The sequence below is a fragment of the Temnothorax americanus genome, unplaced genomic scaffold (genome assembly GCF_048541705.1).
Source record: "Temnothorax americanus isolate GAGA-0224 unplaced genomic scaffold, ASM4854170v1 Scaffold4, whole genome shotgun sequence".
NCBI lineage: Eukaryota > Metazoa > Arthropoda > Insecta > Hymenoptera > Formicidae > Temnothorax > Temnothorax americanus.
Window position 1 is genome coordinate 5,015,350 of NW_027509547.1, and position 22,211 is coordinate 5,037,560.

The following is a 22,211-nucleotide window of genomic DNA, read 5'->3' on the forward strand; positions in this document are numbered from 1 at the left end:
ATTTTCTCATGTTTGACGCATCGTGACGCACTTATATCTAATTAACTACATATTGCAAATTAATACGAACATTTCTTTATTTAATGAGCTATCGAAGTATCGGATATTTATATCGAGCTATACTATACATTTTTCATTTATATGAGATAAATTACTTTATGAATCTGGTCAGAAGTTACGTAAAGTAACCGAGATGTGAATTAAATACACAATCGATTTGAAACAGACAGAATTAATTTGCGTTTCTGTACAAAAGCTGCCGGTATGTGTTTATGAAAGATATTTGAGATATTATTTGAACGCGGATTCGCTCAACAAATAAACACGGCTACTTCAAAAGCGTTGATCAGCGATGCGAATTGAATTCTAAATACTCGTTCGTGGCTCGCATATTATTGCATCGAGTATTATATTTGATATTGCTGTTACTAAATTCCACCTGGCGAATCACAAAGCTCTATATAAAATTTCTGTGCATTCTTTATAACTCAGCTTTTTTGCCTACTTCCTTCACGTGTTTGTTACACAGATTTATTTGACATACGACCGACACACAAGAGCTGTGAAGCGTCAAAATTACAAAGTATATCTATCGCAATGAATAATGGGTGCAAAAACTTTGAAATCATCACTTTTATCTTGTCCTATTAAATTTTTGGATCTTCAAATATATGAATATATTCAGTGTATATACGATCATAAAACTGCATAGCGATTTTTCTCTCAATATGTAACATTGCAATGAATAAGTTAGTAGAAGAACTGTCGAATTTTCTTTCTGCATCTTTTATTAAGTTTACTCTTTATAAAGTTTCTGCATTATTCTCGGCGCTTAAGATGTCACATTTGTATTCAGCCAGCATTTTTGCATAGAAATCACTATTGATAAGCTTCAAGAAAGTTATTGTTCGGCAAATTTGTCTTTTTTTTGTCATTAGGATATTATCTAGAAATGACGTGTAGATATGATAAAAATACGTAGTGCTTTCAACACGTGTATACATATCGCGGCATAAACTTTTCCTTGAGTCGTTGATTACACGTGGCAACCGGAAATTTCCATTCGCCTTACCCTGTTTCGATCTAGTCGGTACTCAGACGTTGAAACTTTCAGTAAACGTCGGGCTGAGCCAAGTTTTAACGAGCCTCATGCTCTGTTCTCTATACTCGTCATTTCACCCAGGACGATCCTTCAAACGCGTTCACGCGGAAATTATACCCGTAACGAGACGACCAATTCCTGACGGAAATACGAGGTAATCTCTTAACGGATATTTACATACCATGTGTCGATATCTACTATTTCACATGATGTATTGTACATACATTACGTACATTGCGTCGCAATTCCAGTGATTGCACTTCTTTGCGGCGTACCTGCAGCAGTATATTTTAGAACTAAGAAATTATAAAAATAGATATAAATGAAATACTTAACATTTTTAATTATCGCGATAACACAATTTTATCATGCTTACAAAGAAAACATTATGGAAAAATTAAATGTATAAAAATAACACATCTTTTTATAACGAGAGAATATGATTTTTAAACGATTGACTTTAATAACAGTTTGCTTTAGCAACAAACGGAATATCTTTTTTCTCTCGAGCAAAGCTTTATCGTTTCACACGCCCCATAGAACATGTCGATCGAAGAAAGTAGTCGAAGGCGGATACCGTAGGGTGTGCTCTCTATGCTATCCCTGGACACTATGCCGTAATCCGATTTATTCATCTTCTCTGTGCGATCAGAATGTTGAGAAGTTGAGAAGCGCATACTCGAAAATACAGCATATCGCCGACGGTCGGCATAAAATATTTTGAATAGCGTGAAATAGTTCGATATGCGCGAGGAATTTGGATAAATATCATTCATAGCTCGAAAGGAAATTACGTCGGAATCTGTAGTATTTTAGCAGAGACATCTAATATGTATAATTAAAACGATAAGCAGAAATTACTTCACATCCAAGAGTAGAAAAATTTTTACAAATTGCTTATATATTTTTCTAAGCTTTGCAAAAGAAAGAAACTTATGCGTTATATATAAATAAAAAATAATTGGTAGTTAGTAGAATTAAAAATAGATGTTTAAGTAAAGCTATTCTAATTGTTGCAAACAGAATGGTAATTTCTCAATCGGCTAATCATATAAATCTTCCATTAATATTCTTGTTCTGTAATACTATAACTTTAATGATACAGATTCATCACTATTAATACATTTCTTCCATTTTGCGTACGTATATTCAAAACGATCAATAACAACTTTTTATATTTGTAATTTTTAAGTTATATATGCAATTAATCTGTGAGAATCTAAAGGTACATACATTCAGATGTCATACCAACATTTATAATTTTAGTCTTTTAGTTTAACTGTTTACAAAGACTAGCGTTACAATGTTAATTAATATTACAGGATATAAACCAGCATGTAAAAGTACATGCATTTTATATTATACATATAAATGTAACGGTACAAATGTATCGCGATTTATTACATAAATGTATTATCAAATGGAAGGCGACTCGTGGACACAGATGTATAAAATATAGATTAATTAGATAATGGATGTTGGCTGTTACAATATCGCGGGGACCCTATACAATAACTCATGTCACTGTATAGATGAGAATGCATTAAAATTATTCTCTCGCTTCGAGCAGGATTAATGGACACCACCTCTAAATTACAGCAACAGCTCTATCTGTTGTATTTGAATTTTCGCCAATTATTGTTTCGCAATAAGACATTTAAAAAACAAGTAAACCTTTTTTATATCTCTACATAGAATATGAATCATAAAAAAAATTCCATTGTGTTTTAATTAAATAATAAATACGTTAATAAAAAGAAAAAGATTAGCGACAATATTTAGTGAGAAACTTTATTGCTCTTTATTAAAGTTGTATTATATTTTGTGCAGTCGCAATTTCCAGTGAAAACTAATCAAAGTTCTTCTATGACGCCAGATAATTGCCGAGAGTACATTAATTGAGAGAATAGCAGACATTAGTGGAAGTCCATGAGATTAGCCGACTGAGAAATTGTCTCTCTGTTGGCCGCTAACAATTAGAACGTCCTACAGTTTCTTTCGAACATGTATTTTAAATCCTGTCAACTACAGATTACTTTTTATTCATAGCGCATAAATCACACAAAGCTGAAAATATGTCGCAATTTACATGCAGATAGAGAACATTTGAGCGTATTACATTTGTGTGCGTTCGTAAAAAGAATTTTTTACCATATAAAGCTGGGAACATATAAAATAGGTACATATTCAGTTTTTATCTCTGTTACTAAAAATGCATTTGTTGGCATGGAAATTATGAAAGTTTACTTATAGGTAATATAATATTATATATTTAGTATATTATATATATATATATATATATATATATATATATATATACTTGTACATATATATACAGATTTCCCTCGTTATCCAAAAGTAGAATGTTCTTATGAAACCTTTCGAAGTGGCGTAAAGCGAAGAAGCAATTACCATTAATTTATATGGAAAACATTTTTTTCGTAAAAGTGAAAATTCTCTTCGGATTTCTTTCAGATTTTTTTCTGTTAGTGAAAACAGATTTACTAATGTAGGTCTTTCGTAAAAGCAAAGTGGCGTAAAGCGAACTTTTGAAAAGTGAAAGATATCTGGTATAATACATATTTCATATTTGTCAAATTGCAAGATACATATTGTTTCACATATAGTTGGTATATGTACATATTTTTAAACATTCTTTGCAATTGATATTTATTACATATTTATTAAAACTATACATCCAATATAACACATTCTATATAATTTATTATAGTGCAATTATACTAATTCTCTTCTGTTTTTTACACATTGTTATCTATCAGTAAGAAAATAATATTACACGCACGGTTATAAAATTGATTTTAGAATTTTATATGTTAATATTTTTGTCGTAGAATACAATTTTTCTGCACGTAGTATAACAGAAGACGTGATGATATAAAACATTACACCTCAATTTACCTATAAAGAAAGCTCGTCAGTTTCCATGTTTGATTTCCATGTTATGAGCGTGACCGACGGGCATACATTATTTATGGACCCGCATAGGAACTTTCGTATGCTGGTAGATCTTTTTACCGTAAAAAAATTTACATTTTGTATGGGTCGTTACATGCCTTTCTGACGACACACGTTTCAGTCACATTTATATCGAAATACTCGACATATTCCTTGTCGCGTACTCTTATCGAAATGTCTAGAATATGAAATTCACATAAAATATATGATTTTCTCTATTGATTATTATACATATATTGCATTTGCGCCACACACGGAAATCTGAAATTGCTTTTACTATAAATTTGCAGTCTTTAGAGATGTCTCTGCAGTAATGTCAGTTTTGAAACATCTTACAAATAATGAATCTACCAATAAAATCACGAGTTAATTTTATTTATACAAGAAAGCATCGCACTTCACCACTAATAAATTACTAACTTTACTTATAAATTAAGAAACTGTTTCTTTGTAAAATACCGCAAACAAAACAAAAAAGTATTTCATGATTTTGCTATGCTCATTACTTGCAACAATGCACGAGTATATGTTATCTTGAAAATGCAACTCATGTGTCCCGAGCACATATACATATATGTAGACTCACAGTTTTCGTAATAAAAAATATATGTGAGTAATATACAAGTCGAGCATTATAAATTGGTTTTGTTTCATAACACACTATTTTATTGCAATGCTTTATTTTACTATATGAAATTTATATCATAGCTGTTAAAATAATTATTAAATACATTTAAACTTTTAATTAAAATTTGCTGATTGTGTATATGTGCATGTATCTCGGGGTGTCATTAAACTGAAGATATTAACTCAAATATATTAAATACAAGCCACTACTTTGCGTAACTAGTACACAGCTATTACGAAACTATTTCCGTGATTTATTAGAGATAACGTGAAAATTGTAGTTTTCGCGATTATCGAGTGGCTGTGCTCGAGGAAATTCGTTACGCAGAAGCGCGTAATTATTTCTCGCCCCTGTTGCTTGTCAAACGCAACGAAGAGAAGTTACTTGATTCGCTCTCTCTTTTTCGGAGACACGACAGAAACTAATTGCGCGCGGAACTAATGGGTTTGTCTTATATCAAGCATTAGAACTGTCTGCCAGATTCAAGACTTAATCAGGACTGCACACACATAAATTGTTAATACAAAATTATAGTATAAGAAGGGCAACGAAGAAATTCTATTAGATTTGTTCAACTCAAATAAACTCTTTGCTATTAAAATCTTGAATAATATAATATTTGTGTCATTTATAAATTATGAAAGATAAATATAAAGAGACAAATATAAAGAGAATGTTTTCTGTTCTTTTTCTCAATCAACGTGATAAATTATCTAGAAAAATAATTTTTCCGAAGTGTTTAATTTTGGCATTTAGAAATTTTCTCTTTAAGTGTCCAGATATGAAATTTAAATATCCATTATTTGCATTTAACCGTTCATTATTACATATATGTTATATTATCATAAATATATAATCTAATTTTGTATGCAGTATCCTATATAATCTATTTATTCACGTATTTAAATAAATATATAACATTTTTTTATCATATATTGCCGCGCAAGCAATAAAATTTTATTTTTAATTATATAATAATATATAATTTGTGAAAAGAATACGCATGTGATTTGGATAATTTTAGAATTATACTGCAAGTTATTCGTATTTCAACCTAACAGAATATAGAAAAAAGAACTGAGTGAGGCAATGTCATTCTCAAGTATCTTGATACTAAAGCAATGGAACATAAAGGAGAGGCAAGAAATAGATAAATGGATAAGGGTGTACTTTGATCGACGCACAAGCTGACGCACGTTCCACCTCCTTACTCCTCCCTACCTTACTTCCATCTTACGGCAATACGAAAATATCATATATTTGATAAGAAGATAAACAACTGACAAAAGGGAGATTGTAAGAGGAAATGACGCATATATATATATATATATATATATATTGTATATACATATATTGTCATATTTTGTCAGTTGTTTATCTTCTTATCAAATATATGATATTTTCGTATATATATCGCTGCGATTATATATATATATATATATATATATATATATATATATATATATATATAGGTAGAAGGAATCAAGAAAATCTAGATCGAGTACGGAAGTTAGAGAAAAAGACGCAGAAAAGAAGAGTACCCTTTGAGTGGCGACATTAAAAATTTTTAATGTAAAACTGCGAGAATCCTCTAATTCGAAATTTCTTCTATATATATATATATATATATACTACTATACACATAAATATTATTTTTTAGTCATTATTTATAAATAAATTTGTTCATTTTATTTTAAATACTGAGGTAAGAAACGATCTATAAAAAAATGATTGCGTTTAGTATATAAACATCAACGTCACTAAAAAGAACACTTCGTTGCTTCGACGAAAGTAGACCCTCTTGAACGGTTCCAGCATGACTATTCACTCGTAAAGAAGCCAACCACTGATTGCCGATAACGACACGGCTGCAATATTGCGTTCTCAAATATGGGTGCGTGCGTCACAATACGTGCGACTATGCGTGCGTGTTACGCCCATCGCATGTGTAACACATGCCCGATTAAGCCTGACATGTGGGCGCTCGAACGATCGATAAATTTTCACATCACTCTATTTTCTCAATACCGAGAGTTCTTCTATGAACTACAAATAATGTAATGTTACTTCTTTAATGTTAATTTAATATGCATGCAAAATAATAATATATTTTTAAGATACAAATAGAAATTTACTTTCAGATGACGCATAGAGGCTATTTGTGGTTTATATTTTTTTGAATTGCTGTTTATATTATTTATTTTTAATCTAACATTACACGTACTATTTATGTAACGCGTAGTTCGTTATTTTACAAGTTTCACAAATTAACAATCGTTGCTCTTGTTTCCCGAGGCGCAAAATTATTATTTTTTAAATTAAAATATGGTAAGATATAATCGCGTATGAGATCAGAAAATCAGTAGCATTTAATATTAAGCCAAGCTGAATATTTTATGTTGTGAGAGATTATCATCGTGATTCACGGATTTCCGTAAATCACAAAGTAGAACGCAGGCAGATGGATAAACACGAACAGAATGCGTGAGAACCCATACACACGCACACAGAATAATGTCACGCGCATGACACTTCGAATTGATCTTATCTTGAGCTTTTTATTCGGCCTGCTGCTTCGTATCAAAAGATTCCCCATCTCCCCTACGCTAGAAACTTGAGAAATAAACACGAAAAGTATCCGGATACAATAAATGAGATATGGAGATTATAGGCAACTGAATATATTATCGGACAATTAAATATATTACTGAATGATTATCTTGTTGAGATACCTAAAAAGTAATATGCTTCTGTAAAATCTTTTATTTTTATAAAAATTTCTTTCAAAATTGAAGAAACTATTAATATATGAAGCAATGTTTTATATAAATCTTTAAAAATCGGAATAAGAATGCCATAATTATGCAAGAATGCCACAATGAAGAAAAAAAAGCAACGCAAGTATAAATTTATTTACCAAGTAAAATGAGAAGGCCATAATTATTTTATGTGGCTATATATTTTTTGTTCACGCTGCCAATTATTTTCTACGAACATCTCGAACTATAGTTGCATGTTTATTAAGCTGTGTTTCTCAGATCTTAATATTTATCAAGATCTGAGCTTATAATCTCTTGCAACAAAATCTTTCTTTTTATTAATATAACTTGTGAGTTAATTTTAATCTGATTTATAGGCCTATGTGAACGATAGTAATAATTTTATTTGAAAATGCTGCGATTATATTAAACTAATATAGCATAAAATAACAGTCAGTGTGTTCCTAATTTAGGTATGTCAAATTTAATCACCCTAGTAACACTTAGTTGAAATGTTTGTCGTAGCGGTTGGCCAAGCTATTCTGTGAGTCAGCTAATAGTGCTTTTGTTTGTCTATCACTTTACTGACAGCTTGTGCAACAAGTTTAATGATAAGATATAATGTTCGTTTTACCCTATTGCTCGTATATGTGCTTTTGACAATTTCACCATATTTTTGCAACGCGCATTTGCATAGTATGAAATTTGTAAAAAACAGATACAATATAATATTAAAAAAATACGTACTACGCTTTGAAACCGTGCTTGCTATAACAGTGAGTTTTAATATATATAACTGAGCAAATTTATCGTTATAAAGTTAAAATCGATAGTTTCATATGTCAGTGGATACAGCGAGTTGTTCACCTTGAATTGCACATACATGCGTACTGAATAAACTGGTATTATACAAGTTTACTTTATAATCTGACATTCTCAGAACATCGTATATAGAATTTGCTCTTGCGTATATTGACAACTTTATTATGTTAATGCAATTTCTAATGCATTTTCTTTCTCCGTATCTTATATAAAATATCCAAAACATATTGTTCTATTAACTGCATACAGTATGAAAATTATTTTAATAGTATATATAGTAATATATAACTAATATCTTACAATAAACTTTTTAAGAAGTAATGGCTCTGTTCATCAAAAATTAATTTTTTCTAACGAAAACAGATGCGTGTATGTATTATCGTTATTATATTTACTCCTGTTGTATGCGTCAGTATCGATTTCTTCATACATTTTTTCTCTGTGCATACATACTGCATGCGTACTTACAACACTTGCGGAAAAAGTGAATTTGTATCGTCGCAAAAGATCGATAGAATAGGAGTAACGTAAACCCCCTTTGTTTACAGTAACACCATTGTTGCAAACAATATGTTGCTCCATTTAACTTTTGATTAATTGCATCATACTGATGCACTATAGTTTGACAAAGATCCTATACGTACAATAAAAATGTGCGTTAAAAAAAAATTCAACACGTGAAGCGTTTGAAATAAATGACATACACTTTGTTGCGCAGATACAAGTTACGGAAATGGATATTAATACGCGTATACGCGTTTATTATCGAGCATCACGAACAAAGTGTTATTGTCTGCATTTCAATACGCAGGAGGATATGTCAATACCTTTGTTGTAGTGCGTCAAACATAATTTCGCACATGATCAATGTTGTTCTTTAATGACGCACATTGAAGCAGAAAATATGTAAACGAATGTCGAATTTATTGGTTACATGCTTATACGCTTTAGCATATTTCTCTATTCTAATAATCGCTTAAATGTGACTAAAAAAATAGAGTTTAAAATAAAAAATAATTGAGAATAACGAACGGTTTTATTTACATCTTATTAAAGTTAACTAAATTCTCTTGTTTCTCAAAATTGTAGATATTTACAACATATTTACAACATAAAAGAAAAATATATACCTATAAGAAAATCTATAAGAAATGCATTAATTGACGTTTGATTTATTTTAGATATAAATTCTAATTTATTTATACATAAAAACTAAATGAATATTATTCCTTCATTGTTTCCCTTTTGATATTGCAGGAAAAAGAAAGTCTGAAATAATTTTCGCTACTCCGAAATTTTTACATACACACTTAAACACACACACGCAAAAATTTGTTATAAATTATTAATAATTTAGTTTATATATATATATATACCATTATATAGTTTATTTACACAATTTACAATTTATTTCCTACAAAACTTTTCTAAACGATGTTTTGTATTACAAAAATTGGAAGTTGGCCAAGAAACACCTCTTCATGTAATATACGATGATTTACTGTTGCGTGGTAACTGCATAAGTCTTAATAAAAGCTCAAAATTCACTACGTGGTATTTCAGTATGAAGTTTTGACCGAAACGATTTCTCGACTTTACACAGCGACATATCAACGAAAGAGGTATTACATTATGCATGGAAAAGAAGATGAGAGGTGAGAATCAAAGTAAGCATGGAATACAATTTCGCAACAAAATAAAATTACTTAATAATAATCGCAATCTTTCCATACAATAGAAATTAAAATCAGTTTTTCTGAAATATGATGATTTCTCATTGATACTTTAACTGGATTGCTAATCGATAAAATTTAAGATACTAACACAAAATAATTTTATATAATGGAGTAGAAATGTCAATAAATTTAAGTGTAAATTTTTAAATTTTATTAACTTTACATGACAATTTTTCTATTTAAATTTAATAATAAAATATATATATATATATATATATATATATATATATATATAAAGTAATGAGAATATAAATAAATAACTGTTAGCCTAATCAATTATTAAATAATTTATTTACCTGATTTTATAACTATATATTATTTTAATTTTATAATTTATATTATCATTACTACTATTAATAAGGAATATTAATTTTTCTTGTTTTCCAAAAAATTTGTTCAAATTATTTGAAATTGTTATAGAAATAAATATTCAACCATTCGTTCGTTCATCAATTCTATACAACTCGTACTAACAAATTTAAATTAAAATGCAATTTGAAAAATCGAATTAATCTTACCGCATAATAACGATCAATCAAAGTAAACTGATCAACCTGCTTTTTATCACTCTGCGAGATTGTATCATTTATCCATCATTATATATATAGACTACATATCATCATGTTACATATTAATCGAAGTTGTCGCTAGAACCTGATACTGTAAAAGTTTTCACTTCAACATATAACTAAACATTTGTTATAAATTGATACGAACTCTTTCCAAAAGTTGAGAATGATGATCTTTATTTGTCCTGATTCAATCATGCACATAAATTAGAAACTGTGAGAGAAAAAATAGCGAGATATGAATAATAAAAATACGTCCCTATTAAAAAATAAATTATTTTTAAATACACTATTTCGTGTGTCGAGAGAGAGAGAGAGAGAGAATAAGTACACAAAATTCAAAAAATTTTTATTCATTCTAATATTTGAATATTTCTATAAACAAAATTATAATCGCAAAGTAGTTAAAGTCAGTTTAATCAGCCGACTTTAATCAGCTCACGGAACTGAATATCACTTTTCCTGCAGAAGACCTGTTATATTGTAGGAAAATTGTAGGTTCCATTATTTTGTGACACCCTAACATCTGTTTTTAAAAAATATCTTGTATTAGAAATCACATTAATATGGCGTAATTTTTTGTCCCAGAGAACGCGCCCTTTTGCGTTTTAGTTTGCTTTTTCTTCGTGAACGGAATATTTTAGCCATTATGAAGATAAGACTTTATTTGCTTTAAATAAGCTTTTATACATATTTCTGCCTTTTTTGATAGATGTCTGGATAATCATGATTGTCTTTAAAAATTTTATTCCAATTTTTATTGCGTATTTTATTTTAAGTAATATTTTAAATCTAATTTAAACAATTTATAATTTGTGTTATAATTTAAGAATTTAGAATTTGAATTTTATAAATTTGATGTTGTGTAATAAGGAAAACATTTAAGAAATTAGAATGTACACATACATAAAATATATATTTTTAAATACACATTACGTGGTATGTAGAAATAAAATAGTATCCTAAGATATGTCTCAAATTATAAATTGTTTAAATAAACTTTAAATGGGCTTAAATTATAAATTAAAAATTTTATATTGAATTTTCACTTCATTTCGCTTATTGAATTCACTGCATTTATTCACAATTTGAATTCATTCAGACGTATTAATACGTAAGCTTACTTAGAAGAAAAATATGTTTCTGTAAAAGATAACAGAAATATGTATATCTCTATTATCTCTGTACTATCTCAAGACTCCAAGTATGCTTCATGCTAAGTCGCTTTCCTGGCTTACTTTCGCTTCAGTCATCCCACGAGCTTCATCAAATCATTGCAGCGAAGCGTTTTAGAGGCTTTTGAAATGGAAGAACAGGCGCTCACATGAAAAGGTGGAACACCGTGGAAGCGGACAGATCGGCTAATGAAATTGGCTCGAACAGGGTTGCGTCGAAGCTTTTGCTCTATCTCGTAACGGCCTTTTTTTCATTACGTGAAAAAAATCTTCAGTGAACGAACTTCAAAGGCGTTCCGTCTGGATTGTTTCACAAACACTTTATTCGTAGGGCTGACTTTTGCCTCTCTCGTGAAATTTCGCGAGCGATGAGTTGAGCTAAAGTTTAAATAAGCTTGAAGAACGAGAGATCCCCGTGAACATGCACGATACGACGATTTTTATGAAGAAATCAGAGAATTTTATGTTAACGATAGAGACGCTCGTGTTTCTTACCAGATAATAAAAGCAATAGGTAGCCGATTAAATATTTAAGTGCCTGTAACACTCCGGGAAATTGCCGCAAAGTTGATTGCTTTTTGGATTTGTAAAGATATTCCGTTAAAATCTTATTTGAATATTTCACTAATAAGATTAATCTCGAATATTGTCAAAAGTAATCTATGCTATCGAAAGCAATCTCTATATGCTTTTTATTATTACGTATTACATTATCTTATACACATATGAAGAGTTTCCTCTGTTATAACTATTTTTTAGGTTTACAAATACACACTTATAATACGCAAATGTTAGTGATAGAACAATATATGCTTATGCAAAATTTTAAAAATAATTTTTAATATTTGTTTGCTTCTTAAAACTTGTTCCAAAAATAATAAATTAATATGTTATTATATGCACAATCGCGCGCGGTATAACGAAAATATAGAAAGAAAGAACTATAATTTTTCTGAAAAATATAAATATTCTAGCCGAGCTAAAATTATTTTATATTATAGTTTATGTTTTTCTCGTATTTTATCACCTGCACCCGTAAACTCTATCTGAAACGGCCGTTTCTATGTCATAATGATGTAGCGGTGTGTTGCCTGGATTAAAGCAGAAGCTGAACTAATTTATATGATTGATTGTGGAAGAGGAAAGTGAGACGGTTTCCAGCTTATACAAGGTTATAGGATTACGACGTAACGTTATTCTTCTGCACGAAGCAGTTGAAAACAGTTCGCGTATTCGCCATATATTTAGTAGTAAATGCAATTGTCTGGAATGAAACTCGGAATCGAGAAACCACATATGTGTAACATCATGTTCATAAAAAATTTAGTATTCTCTGAATGATTTTGTTCCAGAGCATTTGCAAAAAATTTAATTATCTAATTTGTACTTACAATTAGTTTTATTGAAGAATATTCAAATGTGAAATAATTGAATGAGATGAATTATCCTTTTAATTATCACATTTTCTCAAATTTTTGCTGCCATTCTCTCGAAGCGTATTAACGTGGAATCCGTATAAAACACACAATGAAACCGTAAACGATCGTGAATCTCGGTGTGCGATACGCTGATCTGGCAGCTCGATTAATTAACGCAGCCTTTTAATTAACGGAACCGTCCCTTCGCCGTTGCACCAGCGAGAGTTAGCTTTTTATCACTGCCACGTGTAGCTCTGGATTACAGCTTCACTCTTTTTCATTTATTTATCGTACGAGAGGAAACAGAGGTTTGGAAGTTTCGGAAGAAGATGTTGGTCGCCGTTTCTTTCTAGATATTTACACTTGAGGTTCTCTGCGTTCTCAGAGAACGACGGGAGACATATTGATCTTCTTGACATGCTACTTTGACGCAATGATTAACGATTATTTGCGTCATGTATACGATTTTCATCTAATACACTTTTTTTTCTATTTGTGATTTCTTCTGAAAATGGAAGAGCGATATATTGATTGACAGATATGACGAGCGATTTTATTTACATTTTACTTTATTTGGGTACAGAACAGTTCGTTACTAGGAAAAGCTTGATAGAACTTTGAAATAAAAATTAATAAAAATAACGTATTCTTAATTTTTCTAATATCTAATTTAATTACTACACTATAATAGCAGTTTTAAATTTTGAATTATCAACAAATATTAATTCACTACAGTACATGTTTATACGAACGTATTATATGGATTGTTTGACGAATAGATATATTTCGCATCCAGAGTAATATTTCTTGTTAAGTATTTTTCTAATAAATAACTGATTGCTCTCTTTTTTACAATGTTCAAAACTTTCAATATTTAATTTCTCAAAAATTGTATTTTAAATATATTAATTTTATTTTAAAATCTTCTTACAAAATTTTTGTTGAAAGAACACATTTTATATTTTATATATTTTTGAATAGATTTGAAAAACATTTTTTGTTATGAATAGTTATTTGAAAGTTTAAAGTAATATTTCCTGCAAATGCGACTATTAACAAATACTCCATATTACCATGAGTGACACATTTATCGTTCGTGTTTAAGAAATATGACATTGTCTTAATCGCTCATTTATCTTTTTTTGCTCATCATATTAAAACATGAACTAATTTTTTGTTCGAGGAAAGTAAAACACTAAATAAACGACTAAGAGATAAAGTCACAACTTGCATACTTGAAAGCTTGTATATTTTATATTTTATTAAAATATAAATCGATAGTAATTTTGCTGCAACTATAATTTGTATTAAAGACACAAATGTCAAATATTATTTCATCTATATATAATAGTATATGATATTTGTTCTGCAACAAAGAATCGGCATCAAGGTGCTCGTAGAAAATTATTAGCAGACATTTAATGATTTTCGAATATTATATATATATACCATATGAATATTATATATATATGAATATTTTATATATGAATATTATATATAATATATGAATATTATATATATATGAATATGATATATAAAATAAATATGTACTTTTGTTCGTAGAGTATATTCTCAAAAAATATCGTTTATAATAAATACGCAATATAGACAAACGATAAATAGAAAATGAAACTAAAGAGAGGAGAGAGAGAGAGAGAGAGAGAGAGAGAGAGAGAGAGAGAGAGAGATGTTATATAGTGGAACAAAATAAGTACGAACGGACGATACTAATCACATTACAATGTTGCATGATTGAAGCAATTTATTAGTTATTTTTATCAAGCGGCGAATGCATTGAATGCAAACCGTAATTGCGGTCGAGGTTATTCGCGCCCAACACGAACTTTTGCGTATGCGGGATAAATACTCGACTTTTTCTTAACAGTGTACTATATACTATATACATTAATATGTACACCCTTATGTAGGCTCGCACACCTAAAGCGTAACGATTTGCGATCTAATTTATTCGAGAATAAATGTTTTTACGCGCACTGTTGCAAGTTAATTATAAAACGCTTTTCTAAAAGTGGAAATATATGTGATTGTGTATATACTGTAAAATAACTCCGATTATATTAAATTGTAATCACCGAATTTCGCTGCTCATTATAAAGTCGAATTCGAAGATAGTAAATGTAATAGATGCAATAAAAATTTAATTGGCAAAGAGAGACGTAATAATTATAAATAATTGTGTAGAATTTATTAATATTTTTTAATATAACATCGTAATATAAAAGCATTATATTTAAAATATTGAAAATTTATTATTTATCAAAACTGATACTTTAAATAAAATAAACGGAATGATATGAAATAACAAATCCACATTTGTATACGGAAATGTTATATTTTATTGCATGTATTTAATTACTTAATACTTTTTTGTTAAAAATAAAAAGGAATTACACACACACAATGTTGCGTGCTAAGTAATATTGACTTTATTTTGTTAAAGCGTTTATTTTGTTAAATGTGAAATATCTACGTAGGATTGTCCATTAGAGACGCGTGAAAGAAGAATGTGACAAATTGTTTCGTGAAAATGTACTTGTACGTGCTTTACATCCGACATACTCGCTTCTATAATGAAGTTTTGGCCGAAAACTCTTTTCACGAAGTATCCCTAACGCACGCACCTGCAGAATGTGACTATAACGAGCTACCGCGAGTTAATTAACTTGTATTGTGCATTTCTCAAAATCACATTCTATTCCGCACATTAATATTCTCGTCATCGTGTCGCAACATACTTGGAAATTATTTTTCATTAATTAATATTTTATTAATTAATATTTACTTTTATTAATTAATATTTATTTTCGCTATTTTATACAAACAATTAAAATCACTGTTTACACCGATCGGTCGCTCAATTAATGTATCCACTTGTAATGCATCGATCCCGGAGTGATGTGGAGAGAAGTGTTTTAACAGTAGATTAAATCACATACTGAAAAACGCTATTAAACGCTAAACGCTTAAATGTTAAATGTTAAATATACTGTGATAATATCGATATCCGCGTAATCCTATTTTACATTACATGTAACACAACAAAACTACATGTGTTAGCAAACTGTTGAAAACACATCGCGCTCGCAAAGTCGTAACAACATACTTTAAATCGAAAACAAACCAGTAAATTGCATACTTTAGTAAAAAAATTGAATTTATTTGTAATCCGTTTTGTTTATTAATTATACAAGTTTTGTAATACGATGACAGCGACTTCATGTATACTTGTAATTAATGAACAACTCTGTCAGTTGTCACAATTAAACTCATTTGATTCAAAACGCGCAAGAAACAATATTAAATTAAGCTATACGAAACGTATTATGCAAATTTTTTTTAAGAACTCGCTGGGATCTCATATTATGTAGAAAATTAATGTACTGACATAGATGAGAAAAGTTAATTTTTTAACCGGTTTTCTTAATCTTGTTTTAAGATAATGAAGATGGTAAGATTGCAAATTAGGTGATAACGAAAATTACGACTGCACAACTCGGATTGTAAATATTTTACTATCGTAACTCTTCACATTGCAAGATTAAACGGTCTCTTTTCTCACGAGACGTTAAGAGCTAGCGAAACGAGCTTCGAAGGCAATTATTGCTCTGAAACAATACAGAAAAAAAACCAATAAAAACAGCCGGAAAAACAGTCTTGTAATCAGCAAGAAATGCTACTCTCATTAAGAATTTTTTGAGATTTTAAAAAGTCATTTTTTAAATAATATATTAATATTGTGTGTGGTGTGTGTGTGTTTTGTATATGTATATGTGTGTGTGTGTGTATATATATATATATATATATATATATATATATATATATGTTATGTGTGTGTGTGTATGTATGTATATATATATATAACCGTATAATTTTTTTCTCATTATATATATATATATATATAATGAGAAAAAAATTATACGGTTTTAAAATTTTAAAACATTGGTTCAATTAAAATTCTAAAAGAGCAAGTAGAAAAAGATGAGATGCTAGCTCTTTGCATCACGCTGAGAGTCGCGTTACCACACTGGTGAACTCTGAAAGAAATTATTCCGTCAAGATATTGCAAAAATAAAAGATATCTGAAACAACACGAAGGATCGTTAAGTGATCTCACAAGTCGCAATGAGTGTTGTCTTCTCCGGAGTTCTTCGAAATTCCCGAAAGTCGTTACGTCAACAAAAACTGTTATGCTCTCTTACAGGAATTTATTACTCCCTTCTTCTTCTTCTATCTATGACGGTATATTACTCAGAAACTACGCAGTTTCATTAAAACTTCATGCAGAAGTGAACTTTCAAGATATAATTTTACTATAAGATGCAGCATTCATCTTCGAAGCCTTTAAAATAAATTCTTGCAGCTTAATATTATTAACGTCGGTGGTACGATATAATACCAAATATTACATTTTTAAGAACATTTTTTTTTAATTTGAGACAATTTATTCTCTTTTGCAAATATTAATCATTAACTCAAAGCACTTTTGCATTTTCTCTGTAAAGAATCGCGATTTTAGAATCATCAAAAACATCTTTAAATAATATATTATTTCAAATAATTAATATTTAATAGTTCTACTATTTTTAACAAATTTCGATGTTTATTTTATTATTTATATACGACATTCGGGAAATGTTTCAAGATGTATAAAGATAATTTTTAGTCAAAAATCATAATTGACTATGAGAAAAAGAAATCGTAATCAAATCTGCCAATAAAATGTGGTTTACAATATTCTTTCCTAAAAATTGCTTTGATTGAAATATGATATTGATACTCTCTTTGTATAATATTCTATATGCAAGAAATATAATAAGAAGTATTTATACATTTTAATAAAGCAATACATTTTTAATGGCAGATTCTCTCCGATCACAATTTTCACATACAAGCAAGATATGTTCGAAGCAATTCGAGAATTTACTCTTGAAATCATCGTCCAAATTTACTCACTACTTAAATATTTTGTGAAACATGAAAGTACGCGCGTATAATAGAAGGTGAGCTGAGATTTGGAACAACATTTAACAGGCTCGCGGGTATCACTTTGAAGGGGGGAGAAGGGTGGGATGGGCGACGTTTCATTTTCCAGCCGGCTCGGCTGATTCGATCGTAAAACGTTATTTTACAACACAGCGTAGCCTGCTGGAGTGTTTCCGTGATCTCAATGTAACTTCGCGGATTACCCCGCCAAGTCGCGTTTACATTGCGCGTTTACCTTCTGGCGACGTCATCCTATTTTCCTGCGGGGCTCATTACTTCTCTCAAGCTCGACGCTCTCGCGACGTCGGCGGTTTTGCAAACATCGCGGTTCGGATTAGGAGGACAATTTCGAAGCTTAAACGCAGTCTGATATACCAGCCCATGTGAGTGCTATATTTTGCGCCAGATGTATTCGGGTAACCGATTGCAATTAACAGCGGTTTACTCGAAAGCAACTACATATATCCGAGATATAACGCCACTCACAGATTGTGTAGTTTATGTTGCATAAGAAAGAAGACAAACCAATCAGGACTACACCAAGGTTACGTCAGAGCGATAGCTCTTTGATTTTTCTTACTTTACTTTGTTAATAAATTTCATTATTTCTGATAACTTTCCGCTGAATAATTACTTGCATTTGATGAAATAATAATTAACGCTTCTTTAATATAATTATAATGAATAAATGAATATGCGCACTTTTGCTTATAAAATATGATTTAGTATACATAAGTAATATATATATGAGGAGGTATATATTTATAAAATATAATACACGTAATATACATTTCTCTCAAGGCATTTTCAACACAGTTTTACCCCAACTTGAAATTGATTTTTTTTTTAAATCATAATCTGAAAGAATTTGTAGTTTTTAATTTTGTAGTTTTTTAATTGTACCCCAAGTAATAAAAGAGAGAGAGCCTCTCGAAAATTTTTTTTAATAAAACTCGCAAATTTTTTGGGATATTTCATTTGCAATGCATGCATGTACAATTTACGAGATGCAATATGACATAAATTTTATACTGACAGTTTTCTGCTACTAATACAATTAAACAAATATCTGTCGAGAAAAGTAACCGCAAGAATATCCGATTCGCAAGATTGTTTATCATACGTAATCGCGGTCTTAATTGCATCGCTTATGTCTAATTTATTGTTTGCGTGTATGTATTTTGCGTCGTCACGCAGCACCGCAGCGGAAATTTAGCTGGTCGCAGATTAATTTTGCCCAACCCCACGGCCCTTTACCGGTTTCCTCTTCCAGGTCGACTCTCAATCGCAGGAACCCGGTATTTCAAATGAGATTCAGTTAATGTGCGGCTCATGCGGTAATGGACAAATGCCCCAACCGACCAGAAAGAGCTTGCGAGCTAGCCTCAAAAGTCATCCTAAATCTCGTAATTACGCTCTATCAAATCCACTTTAGGTCTTTTAGCCCCTCGGATCATGGCAGATACTTTTGAACGAATCACAGAATATCATGTCGGGATATTCGGTCTACGGGATTTGAGTTCTCGTAGCACATTAGTAGAGCGCAATGTAACTCAATTATGATCAATAAATAATTAATGACATGAACGTTGTGCCGTTTACAGATTTTTCAATATTTAGTATTTCTATATTTTTTAATGAAGTCGTTAACAGACTTACTATTTTTTCTGAAATTTTATAATTAATAGGACATAAAATAATTCGTAATTTACAAATGATTCTAATATACAATACGTATTCTCCAAAACTCGAATAACATTAAATATAGTGTGCAATCGATCGCTAATCTTTGCATAGGATACGTGTTTAAGTTTAAATGTAGTTGATGAACAGTTTTCAAAAAGTTATAAAATTGGAAAGTTGGAAAGTTGAGAGATGCCCTTAATGTGTTCGTGCAACATTTTAGCAAGTTGGCAACGCGATAGGTTTCTTATAGCACAAGTTAAAATCTGGGTAATAAACTTCTATCCTAGTTTCTTATTTGCATTATATAAAAAGTCAGACGATTTCTTCACTACGATCACATGAAATTTACCGAAAAATAATATTTTTATATACCAAATTAGATTTATTAATTTTTTAGCACGTGTCAATTATGTAGTGCAGGTCTAATTTTATCTTCTCAATTTTTCATAGATGATTGCCTCGAATCAACGGCGCGAGCCGAAATGTCGGGGCTGTGCAATATCTTAAGTACTCGACGAAGTACGATGACTCCTGCGGCGAGTAGAAATGGCCGTAGCCGAAAATCGATATTGCGACGCGACGAAGTACCGTAAAAGTTTCCGAGGTCGCGAGACTTTTCTTCACTATGAGTCAGCCGGTGAACGGTATCAGATCGATTTTCCGCAAGATCGATGCCTGTAGATTTTGAGGTGCATCACGGCAATTCGGTTCTTAAGAGCGAGCCAAGGAAGAATTCGAGGAGGAGACGACGATGACACATTCGATCGCTTGAAAAATCAATATCAGCTTTTTCACGCAGAAAACGACAAAAGAAACATCGCATCAACGTTAAAAATGAGTTTCTTCAGCTCTCTGCAAGAGTACGTGACGAACAGCGTGGCTAGTTTTAGTCTGAGCCCAAAAAGGTTCTCCTTCAGTCGCGAAGACTCGAAGGGCGAGACTGGAAGGAGTGGCTCTACCGGAAGCGTCACCTCGACGACCAACACCAGCACGGCCGCTGCTCAGCAAGCTACGCCACATGGTTTTCCTAAGGTACGTGCGCTTAGAATGTGCCGTGCGGAATGAGCGAAGAATCTTATATATATATATATATATATATATATATATATATATATATATATATATATAATTACTATATATATATATAAATAATTTATTTTTTAATATAAAATTTAAAAAATATTACAATATTGCTAATAAATAATGATTATTTTTATTTCTAAGCCAATTTAACGCGTTACTTGATAATATAATGATTAAAGCTGAGAGTATATTATTATCGTTTACAACAAAAAACAAATTCAATGAGCGCTTATTGGTAATAAATCAATAATTTATTGCATGAGCATCCATTTATCGTGTTTAATTCTCAGCAAACTTATTGTATGTTAATGGTCTGTTTATTAATTCAATAAATATGCGATTTTCAGATAAATTGCAACATACATATAGTTCTAATGTACAGTATTGTGAGTTTATTTTGAATTGAAGAAATAAGTATAAATTAATTAAATTACCTGATCACATTGAACGATTTTATTGATAACCGATATTTTTCTAACACGCATTCAAATAATTGAATGCTATTGTATAAATGGCAAGAATTTGGCAAGATAACAACTTTAATTCTCTTCGTTTAACATATTTTTTTATTAATCAAGCAAGTAGTTGCATTATCTAAGGTAACATTTATTTTTTTAGTGTGTAATTGATCGTAAACCACAAATTTTCTCGATTAAATAACGCGATAAATTCCAATACGAATTTTAACAGAAAATCTATTTACATGAAACTAACAAGGGAAAGCCGCGTACTTGGGGTCACCGAATTGAAAAACGTTTTTACATAGTAGAGTACTATACTATGTAAAAACGTTTTTCAATTCGGTGACCCCAAGTACGCGGCTTTTCCTTGTAAGATTAACTCCTTATAAGGAGTAGTACAAGATCGACCAAAGGACGGCCGTATTTTCCGTTAATTAAAGAAACCAAGAAAGGCAACATTAAAGAGGACGTGTTACAATCCGAGGACGGACAGAGATGCGATCGTTGTTGTCCATTTAGTGGAAAAATCGATTTATTGATTGCCGATATGCACTAGAGACAGTAATTAACCGCTTATTACATCGGTGTTAATTTATGCAGACATAAAAAGTTTAATTCTCTTGTGACATTATTTTCCGATATTATCAATATTGGAATATAAATTATATTTGGAACAACATTAAGTATAATGCACCAGGAAAATTTTAACAATGCGAAATTACGATTTCCGATTACAATCGAAATTTATTAATATGTACGATGCATCAATATAGGGACGCGTTTCTCTAATAA

At 30.4% G+C, this 22,211-nt stretch overlaps 1 protein-coding gene across 3 annotated transcripts in view; it reads left to right on the forward strand.

Moving 5' to 3' along the window:
- Positions 1-22,211, forward strand: part of Unc-13-4a (BAI1 associated protein 3) — a 76,480-nt gene that overhangs the window by 10,825 nt on the left and 43,444 nt on the right. For all 3 annotated transcript variants that reach the window (XM_077415889.1, XM_077415890.1, XM_077415891.1), the window contains exon 2: positions 20,326-20,907. In XM_077415889.1, the coding sequence (XP_077272015.1) occupies positions 20,710-20,907 (198 nt within the window). In that variant the 5' untranslated portion in view covers positions 20,326-20,709. The remainder of the gene's footprint in view (positions 1-20,325; positions 20,908-22,211) is intronic.